At 40.8% G+C, this 11,274-nt stretch overlaps 1 protein-coding gene across 1 annotated transcript; it reads right to left on the bottom strand.

Annotated features, from left to right (window-relative positions):
* Positions 1-9,841: 9,841 nt before the first annotated feature.
* LOC105095075 (olfactory receptor 2A1/2A42) lies at positions 9,842-10,783 on the bottom strand. Its single transcript, XM_010987194.2, has one exon. It carries the CDS (start codon positions 10,781-10,783, stop codon positions 9,842-9,844), a length of 942 nt encoding a protein of 313 aa, XP_010985496.2.
* Positions 10,784-11,274: the final 491 nt, after the last annotated feature.

An 11,274-nucleotide genomic window follows, 5' to 3' on the forward strand; every position in this document is an offset into this window, starting at 1 on the left:
CAATTATTATCAATCTTTAACAGCTTGGATAGCCTATGGTCACACGGATCTGAGAAGCATGGCTTCTCTGTAGTTCAGAAAGTCCTTGGAAATCAATGACCTCACTGGCCATTATCCTCCTTAAGTCAGTTTTGCAAAGTCTTCATTGCAACAAAAGTCAACAAAGGGATTTCGTGGATAATATACCCCTGAAGGATTTAGTAAAGCAAGTTTGGTTCCTGACCTTTTGATGGTTTTGTTGGGAAAGTGCACAATTAGTTGAAGAGGTATTAGGGATTAAAAAGAGCACAAAACAGACAATTCTATTAAAAACTAAAGAGCTTATCCCTTAAGTAGCAGCTTCTCCCCTCTTCTGCACTCTCCTCAACCACCTCAAACACACACACACACACACCTACACATTCGCACTCACTCACATACATTCCAGGTTTGAGGAAGTCTAACACTGAAAGTTACTGAGTACTTTCTGTGTGCCTGACACTGTTCTCCAGGTTATGGGTAACGGATGAGATGTGTATGGGCAGCATGGATTATATATTGTGGTTTTGTTGATGAAACACAAACACAAGGACTGAACTAACGCCAGTTTCCCTGAAATGAAAGATCACTCCATAATATATCCCAGTACAATCTTCCTTGGTTTAGGAAAATTATTCCATGTATTTAACCTACACCCATCACACAGGCACCTCTTATTCTTAATCCAGCATCAACATCCACAAGGCTATTGCTTTCATGCAGCTGCTGATCTACTGTACGGAATGGAATCAACCAAATTCGATACTTAGATTGTCTGTGAACATTATATCCAATGATAATAGCGTGAACTTTTTCTCAAACTATCCCCATAGCAGAATCATCACCAGCCCACACTGACGGAGGACTGAATTTCCTTATCTATGCTTAAAAAAAATTGCCATGTAAGAGTAAGAGTCAACAAAAGACTACATGCTACAACACATCTAAGAGAAATTGATGATAAAATAAAATAAGGCAACCTGGTTAGCGCCCATATTTGGACTCAAGGACCTCAGAAGAGGAAAGCACGTGTGAAGGTTGGATAGAGTCCTGCTTTGGGGACCTTCTGTGGGAGATACAGAACCCTCACTTCTGTTCCTAACTGAAAATGGAATGAGATCGTCAGAAAGCAAGGTTTTATTCTCTGATGGGCTCAACCTAGCTGGCAGCTCTTGAGGGCTCGTTGGAAGGGGTGGGCTGTGAGATGTGGTGCATGCCCACCTCCACTGGGAAGGAGACACAAAGCAACCCTCATTTTCTATTTCTGTTCTCATCCCCAGCAGGACACATGATTAGAAAACCCAGAGCACACCCCTGAGACAGCACCACTCATCACAGTCCCCGAATACTTGGCATTATTTGGATTCATGCATCCCAGCACTGCCCTAGTTCCCAGGTCTCCAGACGGTTTGGGTGAACCTTTAAGGAAGCAGAACCAGTGTGACAACAAATAAGCTCCTGGCATCAACCTCCGTAATTCAGCTTCTCCCCAGTGTAACCTGGGTCCCTGGTGTTGCAGCACAGGTGGGCAGAAGCATCCCGAAAAAGCAGCTCATTCCAAGTAACAACTCAACGTGTGAAGATGCTGGTTATGGAGGCTGGGAGCAGCCTGGGGAATCCAGAGGGGCAAGATGTCCCGAGGGGCTTATTAGCACCTGGCTGAGGGGGAGGGTTTTCTAGGACACAAACCACCAAAGTGAGTCACCCGCCGGAAGTATTCTCTAATCTCTGCTCTGAAAGAGGTGCTGCGAGAGTCTGTTCCCTCAGTGGAGGGGAGAGGACCCTCTCCACGGCAGCTTCTCCTAGAGGCCACTGCCTCTCCCGGGAGGGTGGAGACACCTGCTGCCTAAGGTGCCCTCCCGTTTATTTGCCCTTCTCTCTTATACTGGACACAGGAGGGATGTGAATCTCATATCAAGCTGTTGGGCAATTCACAAACGAATGAGCTTGTTACAGTATGATGCCCCACCTGCTGGGATGAGGGCATAAACTTGAGGAAAATCGTACACAGGTTAACACATGTTGAGAACACGCTTACCTGTGCTCCAACTGTGTATGTCCATTATGAGAACAACAGCATACTTATTTAGGGACACAAAAAATGGTCCTGATTACATAAAGTTGGTGCAGAGTCGGCAACCCATAAAGAACAGAATATTTTCTTCTTTATTTCTCTTTTCTTGCCCACGTGAACTGCAGAACATCTGGAAAGTAGAAAACTGATGTAAACTATAAAAATCCTGCTAAGTCCTGTGAAAACAACGTTTTTCTATACTTAACACTGTATAAACATCAGTTATAAGGAGTCATTTTAGGGTATAAAAAACAGAAAGTTTTAACTAAGACAATCAGAAGTTAAATATAAAATTTTGGAAAGTCATCACCTCAAAATATCCTGTTTTCTATTACATATTAAGTTGATGCAACTTTTAACTTGTGGGTAGCCTCTAAAAGTGGTCAGAGTGAAATGTGAACAAATACAAAATATAAATGTATACAGAGGAACATAACACAAAGAGAACAGTCAGATCTTATTTGATATGAATACGATCTCAAATGTTTACACTATACACCAGCACATAGAAGTCAAGAAATTGCCTTTCACAAACAAGTAGTAAACTGTGTAAAGAACTGCTGTAGAAGACTCATTTCTATTATCAACACTTTAGGAATATTGATTATAAATGGACATTTTCATAAAGATGAAAATTTAAAAGATAATCAGTAATGAAGCATAAGATTTGGGATTCCCACACAAACTAAAACTTAGGGGAAAAAACCCTTTAATAATATAAACATCAATATCTATATTAAAATTACCTATATTCTGTTAAATTGAAATCACTTTTATCTTGATAGTGTTTATTATTTAAAGGAAATAGAAGTGACACATAAATATATGAAAGAACCCAGCACACAGACAACACAGGATTAGTTAAAATGATAAACATTTACATTATCTGCTAGTGTTGGGCATCAATTTCACCAGACATTTATAACTTTGATGCTCAGGGTGAAGCGTGGCTAGAATTTGACCATAGAGATCGTTTGAATGCAGTATGTATAAAAGTCAGCATAAAATGGGTAGATTAAATCGCCTTTCAAAGGAAATTTGTAAAAGAGCAGAAAATAATGTAAGAAATTTCCAACACACCAGTGAATGTATCTTTAGGGCTGAATGTGTGCTTAACAATGAAAATGATAATGCTCAAAATTGCATTTCATAAGTAATTATGAGTTAAAAGGACGGAGTTTATGATCTCTAACAGGGAAGAGGCAGAATTTATGAGGGCTATTTTTAGGGTTAATTTATGTCAGCTGTTAGTGTTTCCTTAAGGAAGACATGGCTCCTTAAAAGATGTGCGATCTTCTTCCTTATGCACCATTGTCTCTGGGAGCTAAATGCCCGCACGTGGCTGCATTTCCCAGTCTCTTACTTTGAGGGGGGCCGGGGAGGGCTGTCATGTTCTTATCAAAGAAATGTAAGCAGAAGAGATCTGTGCCACCTGCAAAGCTGCAGTGCGGATGAAGCGGGTTATGCCTCCTGCACGATAGCTCTTCCCATCACTGGCTGGAAGTGGAGGTCCCCATGGCCCTAGAGGATGGTGGGCCTGGAGATGGAAGGTGCCTGGCTCCCTGAATCAGCACATGGAAGGCTGTCTGGCATACCAACACAGGACTGTATGTGAGCAAGAAGTAAACTTTAACTTTGTTAAATTGATGTGACTTGGAGGTTTCATCCTTTACAGCTTGACCCCTACATTATTATGGAAATAAAAGGAATGAGGAAGGGCTAGTAAGTCTAAGATTGAAGCATTAGGAGTCCCCAAGATTAATTCATATTGTAAAGCATATCAAATTGCTGTGCAATATATTAACTTTTTGTTTATGTCATGTAATTGCCTTAGAGTCTGGGGAATCATGGCTTATTTTGTATATTATTTGATTTCTTATTCCAATTAACTAATAACATAGGTTACTTTAAACGTTGCAGCATAACATTGAATAATTAAGAAAAAGATTTTCAAAGAAACACCTTTTTAGCAGTCAGTCCAGCAAAGTTCTAAATTGCTTTTAATAATTGTTTCATTTAATTTTGACTTCTGAGGAGTGGGTAATGATACACATTTGAGAATTTAAGGGACCAGGGGTGACTTGAAAGGGTTTTTTTTTTTTTTAAATTCAAAGATTAGTACATATTTGCTGTAAGATTATAGAAAAACAAAGTATTTATTTCTCATAGCTCACTCCTCTTTCCAAAAGCAGCTTCTGTTGACTGCTCAGTGTGCATCATTTTTATATGCAGAAATATGTAAACACACATGCCCACATGCACCCACATCTGCATTAATTCATGTACATCCAGGAGTTTTCCCTACAAAATGAGAAAGAATTTTTAAAATGTGGCTTACTTTCTTCATGTAACTATATTCGATGAGCAATTTCTGTTGCAGCCCATTTTAGATAACACTTGTTCTCCTTAACAGTAGCATTACATGCTGATCACAATTTAGTAACTCCAAAATTAATAAATATTAAATTATTTGGATTTTTTGCAGTAAATTTCAGATTAAAATTCTGGTACATTTCTTTTGTGCAGTTACATACATTAATTATATCTCTAGAATAGATTCTTAGGATTGCCATTCACATTTTAAGTACTGAGTAGATATTTCTAAACTTTTTTGCATCCAAAATCTGTACCAGTTTATACTTCCATCAACGATGTTTGAGTGACTACTTTGACGCACATATTCGCCAACAATACATAGTATTAACTTTTGTTTTTTCACAATCTGTTGGGCAAAAACGTGTCCCCTCCTTTTAAAAGTAGATTTTCCTGACGGAGGATAGAAACACTTTCTTATTTACTGGTGACTCATGTTTGTTCTGTGAATAGTCTGAGTATCTCTACCTACATGTTTGCCTAATGTCTCCTGGATCTGTATTTTACCCTTTTGTTTTTTATACATGTGAAGATATGTCAAGGATATTACTATCCCCTTTCTTAGGACGGGTTTTCAGGCTGCTTATTCCTCTTGAGCTTTAGTTAACTGTAGATAGAGGAGTCTCCACTGAGTGTAAGTGAGTACTTAGACATGGTCTTTGGTCTTTGGAAGACCCAGATGAGAGTCCTGCTGTGTCTAACTGTGTGACCTTTGAGAGGTGCTTAACTTCTCTGTGCCTTGACTTTTTTCATGTATAAATTGAATATGATAGTAAATCTTTCCTCTGGCAATTGTGAAGATGAGATTGATAATGCATGTACCCTCATAGAATAGCACGTGATATGGAATAAGCACTCAATTAATGCAAGCTATTAATATCATTATACCAACCGTGTTAACACCAGCACAGGAAATCTGAGACTCTTCGCAAATGAGTGGTATTCTTAATCTTTTCAGCAGGATATCAAAACCCTTTTTTTCTTAGGGAGGACAATTCATGTGGAAGATCTTATGCCATTCATAGTTCTGAGATCTTTAATTGAAGTATATTATTCATAATTTGCTGGTTACTTTAGAACTCCTATTATGTGCAAGGCTCAGGAATTAATTATATTCAATTCTAAAAATAATCTACTTTATTTCATCTCATGTAAAAGAAAAAAAAGAAAACCTAAATCCTGGAAAGCTAGTAGACAGGCATAGAATTAGAGAACTGAGAGGAAACTGTAGGTCATCTAGTCCAGCATTTCATCTTACAGTGGGGCCACTAATGCCCACAGCAGTTATGTAACTCTCCTAAAGTCACACAGCAACCTGGTACAATTGGAATAGAAACCCAGGTGTCCTGGCTCCAGGCCAGCCCTCTGAGAATTAACCCAGGCTATGCTCAGAAATGCACCTTGTTTCCTGGCCCAACAGAGAGACTCAAAAAACAAACAAACAGCAGAGAACAAGCAAAACAAATAAAACAGATCGAAGTGAGCCAGCAAGGAAAAGTGGCATCTTCCCTGTGATCTGGGGTCAAGCATCACAGCCACGACCCCCTGTGAGACCATATTCTGACTCTTCTTGCATTTTCTCCCCTCTTCTTCCTAAGAACCACAGGTTTAACAACGCTTCTCTATAGCATAAATATTCAAAGTGTGGTCTGTAGATCAGTATCAGCAGCAAGACAGGAGAGATTGTTTGAAATGCAAATCTCTGCCCATCCCACTCAGACCTGCTGAATCAGAACCTGTGTTCTTGCAAGATCCTCAGATGACCCGAGTTCATGTTAACACTAGAGAAGTGCTGGTCTACACTACCCAGCAAACAACAGTCGTCCTACAGGTCAGTGACTGGCAGTGCCCATGTGACATGCTGAAGACACTGTGGGATCCAATTCCAAGCAGCTTGTGAACTGGTTCCCACCCACAGGATCCCATACCTTTCATTTTCAGTAGTTACAGCTTCTAATTCTCCACCATCTTGCAAGACGTAGGAGGGTTAACACCCTCAACGTGGCTACCCTGCTACACAAGCGCCCTCTGACGTATCATAATCACAGTGTTTGGCTATTCGGCATGCTCTTTTTGAAAGACGCATAACCTCTGTTCTACATGACAGAATGAATATTCATAGCTCTTTTTTATTAGGTAATCTTAATATGCTTGCAATTCCTTTGGATCACTGGCAAGTAGGGTGTAATTAATTATTAATATTCATCCCATAAGAAATTTTTTCAAGAACTGAGTACATACGGAACTAAAAGTGACTAATAGGCAAGATGCCTAAATCTGAAAGACTAATGGTTGCCATATTTACATTACATATTTTATGGAGCGCCATACCTTTTTTTTTCTCTTTTCAGATAGAAGTTTGGGCTAAATGATGATTCATTTTTTCATTTGGTCATGATTTATTGAGAGACTACTAAAAAATCAGGTCTGGTCTAGCCACTGAAGATGTAAGTATCAGAAGGTCCTTTTCAAAAAAAAGTATTCACAATTAAACTAGCAAGATTGGATTGACTCGACTTGAATTCTGACTCCACTACTTGACATTTTAGTGACACGGAGTATGTCAAATCTCTACATGTCAATTTCTCTTCTATAAATGAGAATACTGTTAGTGCTTACTTCACAGCTTTGATATGAGGATCACATCTAAGGAGTTTAATACAGTGTCTGGTACACAGGTGGTACTAAATACATTTTCGCTTTAATTATTTTCTACCATACTACATTCTGCAAATAAGGGTAATTTTAAAATGTGAAAAATCAAAAGATAATTCAATACTGAAAAGTGTGTGTAAGTAGTCAGCTGATAAAGGCTCATAAATTCACCGGAACAGTGATGTGGAGTGCTCACTCGATGCTAGGCAGTGTGCTGGGGTTGGTGAAAAAGTGATGAACAGAGTCCAGTTTCTGCCCTCAGGGAGCTCTTCATCTTATATGTGGAACTTCATATCTTCCTGAGCAATGCTCAGGAAATACTACCTGAAAGCTTTCAACAATTGTGAACACTGAAAATGAAATCTGAATTCCTTTGTCTTGAGGTAGGGGTCTTTTTAGGTACAATACTACCAAACATCCATTCTAATTCTCCTCCACTGGTGAAACCCCAGTGGGGAACTGTAATGTCAACCTTTTCTTTCACTGTTTCCTCTCTCATCGCGCAGCTCATTTCCAGAGCCCTCCGCCACCTCTGACCCTTGGAACCACCATTCTCTCGTTACCACACCCACTTTTCACATATCAGTTTGGAGTCAAGCTGCTTTCTTTAGCAAATGTCAGTCCTTTTCTGTGTAAAGCCTCATGCCCTCACTGGGGTCAGTCACCGGTTTGTTTCACCCTCGAGAGGTCCCAGACCTTTACCCACAGATGAGCTCTACAGAGGCCGTGTTACCCAGTGGTTAAGGCTGTGGGCTCAGGGAGCAGACTGCCTCAGTTCAGTCCTCAAGTGATTTGTCCTTAGCTGTGAACTGGGCAAGTTACTCAATCTCTCTGTGCCTCAGTTTCCTTAACTGTACAGTGGGGATTGTCTTTTGCCTCAAAGGGCTGTTTTGAGGATTAAATGAGATAATACATGTAAAGTGCCGTGACTGGCCTACAGTGAGAGAGACAGAGAGACAGAATCAGAGACAGAGACAGAGAGACAAAGGGAGAGACAGAGCGTATTAGTGTCTTGGTGTGTTGGTTTGGGGTCTTAGCTGAATTAAATCACTGATCTCAGTGAGAAAAGCCTTTGTTCTCACCTTCTTCATGGTCTATATTCCTCCAAAATTTCAATGAGTTTTGCAATTCTGCCCATAGGGTTCACTGTCCAGGACAACCAGCCCCTCATAAATAATTTCCAATCTTCCACACCTTAGAAAGCACAGAGCAGCAGCTCACTTGGGCACACATGAAGCAGTATGGAGACCCTCCTTCAGTGAACACATCCTTCCTTGGGATAACTTAGCCTTGTTCTTTACTTGATAACATTTATACTGACTTACTACACTGTTATGGTCAAGCACAGAGGACTCAGGAACCAGACTGTCAAGGTAAAAGTCTGCCATTTGCTATTTTCTGAAACGTGTATATATGAAATAGACTGTTAATGGGACCTTCTTCATGAATTTTGTTATGATGACTGAATGGGATGATCCATGTAAATGATCTGTATCAATATGGAGCGTACCGCACTGGATAAGTGATTGATTCAAGGGTTGACCATTATTGTAAAAACCCATTTGGTTTTTACATTCAGTTAGCTTTGCTGCCCACACACAGTAATTAAGAGTTGGGTTGAGCAATTATTAATCCCCAAATGAAGGGTGCAGACTTAGTCTTCTGAACAAGTCGTGTGTTCACTCTTAATTGTGAAAGTGAGAAAGACTGGAAGCAAATCGACATCCTTGTTCCAGGGCAGGTTGGAAAGTGAATTTTATAGTAACACTTGAAAAAGCCACCTAAAATATGCGAGACTCATTCCTGACCACTGGATTTGGAAAGTAGAATTAATCAGTAAAATGAATCCACCATCAGGCAGAATAGCCAGCCATACCGTACTACATGCTTACACAATCTGGTAAAATTTTGCTATGGAAGTGTTGATGAAAAGACACTGAAAACCGTATACAGAGATAGTCTGTACGCATGCTTAACTTACAGCTCAACACTCAAAATTTTCTGGAGAATCTATATAACAACCCCAACTATTTCTTTGGTGTCTATTATCAGCCTATTCAAGGGAATAATGTCCAATTTTACCCTCTTGCTAGCTATGAGCGAACCAGTTTACCCCCAGAGTTGTAAACAACATGACTGTTCTCACACTGCCCGCAAGAATTCCTCTTATCTACTCTGCTTTCTCCTAAATACCTTGTATTAATTATGTTCCTCACTCAACCTGCTCATCATCCCTCATATGAGTCAATAATTTTCATGTGAAATTTCTCAACATCATGCAATGCAACCAACTAGGCATCCCTGAGTTACTCCTGAACAAGGGAAGTGCAATTTTGGGAGGGCGGACAAGTGTGCCTCTAGGTTTTGGAGATCCTTCCACTGCAGTTTTTTGTCTTTTCTCCTAATTTGTGACCTATGCAGTTAGTGAGTTTATATAGTTAGGGTAAGGAAGTGGAAAGACTATTCAACTTTTGGGACTTAGAAAATGATTTAGAATAACTTTTAATTTCACAGATATTCAATTCAGAGCAATAAAAGAAAAATCATATCTGATAAAGTCATATCTGATAGAAAAATCAATGAATGCAATATATCTAAAATCTTTCCCTCAAAGGAAGAGGGAAGGCTTGCTCTTATGTTATTAAGTCACATGCAAGAAAAGAGTAGGTAACTTTTCTGGATTTAAGCAATATTGGAGCACTCAACCTGGTGATTCAAATGTCACTCCAATTGAAAATGACTCTCCTTGAACAGCAGCCTCTTCAGGGCACCCCTGACCTCTGCATTCCTCAGACTGTAGATCAGTGGGTTCAGCACAGGGTTGAAAAGACTGTAAAACAGGAAAAGGACCTTCTGCTGCTCCTCGGGGTGTTGAGATTTGGGGGCCATGTACATGACGATGGCACTGCCAAAGAAGAGCCCCACCACGCAGAGGTGGGAGGAGCAGGTGGAGAAGGCCTTTCTGCGGCCCTCAGCTGCCTGGATCTTCAGGATGGAGAACAGGATGCGTGTGTAGGAGACCAGCACCAAGCAGAGGGGCCCGACTAACACAAACACAGAAGCAACAAAGATGACAACTTGGTTGAGCCCGATGTCAGCACAGGCCAGCTTGAGGACAGACAGGAGTTCACAGAAGAAGTGGTTGATTTCATGAGGCCCACAGAAGGGCAGTCTCAGGATGAGGCTCACATGGACCAGGGCCAGGAGGGAGCCACAGGCCCAGGAAGTCATCACCAGGGTGACGCAGACCCTCCAGCTCATGATGGCAGAATATCGGAGTGGGTGGCAGATGGCCACATACCGATCATAGGACATCACCACCAGGAGAAGACATTCAGTGTGAGCAAAACTCAGAAAGAGAAAGGTCTGTGTCATGCAGCCAGCAAAGGAGATGGGCTTGGCTGGACTCAGGAGGTTTAGCAGCATCTGGGGCACCGTGTTGCAGGCATAGGCTACGTCCACGATGGCCAGGTGTGAGAGGAAGAAGTACATGGGGGTGTGCAGCCTGGAGTCCAGGGAGATGAGCCCCAGGATGGCCCCGTTCCCCAGAAGGGTGAAGGCAAAGAACAGGGAGAAAAGTCCAAAGAGAAGCATCTGAATCCTTGGGCCAAGACAGAATCCCAGTAGGGTGAACTCTGTAACCATTGTCTGATTTTTCTCCATTTCACTATTAAAGAGAGAACCAGAAAGCTATGTGACATCTATTTTAATGTTGCATAAACTTTTAGTGTGTGGAAAGTTATTGGTAAACGTTTTAAAGAACTCGATGAATTGAGAGATCACCTCACACCAGTCACAATGGCCATCATTAGAAAGTCCACAAATGATAAATGCTGGAGAAGGTTTGGAGAAAAGGGAACCCTCCTGCACTGCTGGTGGGAATGCAGTTTGGTGTGGCCATTATGGAAAACAGTATGGAGATTTCTTAAAAAACTAAGAATAGACTTACTCTATGATTCAGCAATACCACTCCTGGGCATATATCTGAAGAAAGCTCCAATTTGAAAAAACACATTCACCCCAATGTCCACAGCAGCACTATTTACAATGATCAAGACATGGAAACAACCTAAATGTCATTGACAGATGATTGGATAAAGAAGTTGTGGTGTACACACACACACACACACACACACACACACACACACACACAC

Source organism: Camelus dromedarius, chromosome 7, assembly GCF_036321535.1.
Source record: "Camelus dromedarius isolate mCamDro1 chromosome 7, mCamDro1.pat, whole genome shotgun sequence".
Classification (NCBI taxonomy): domain Eukaryota; kingdom Metazoa; phylum Chordata; class Mammalia; order Artiodactyla; family Camelidae; genus Camelus; species Camelus dromedarius.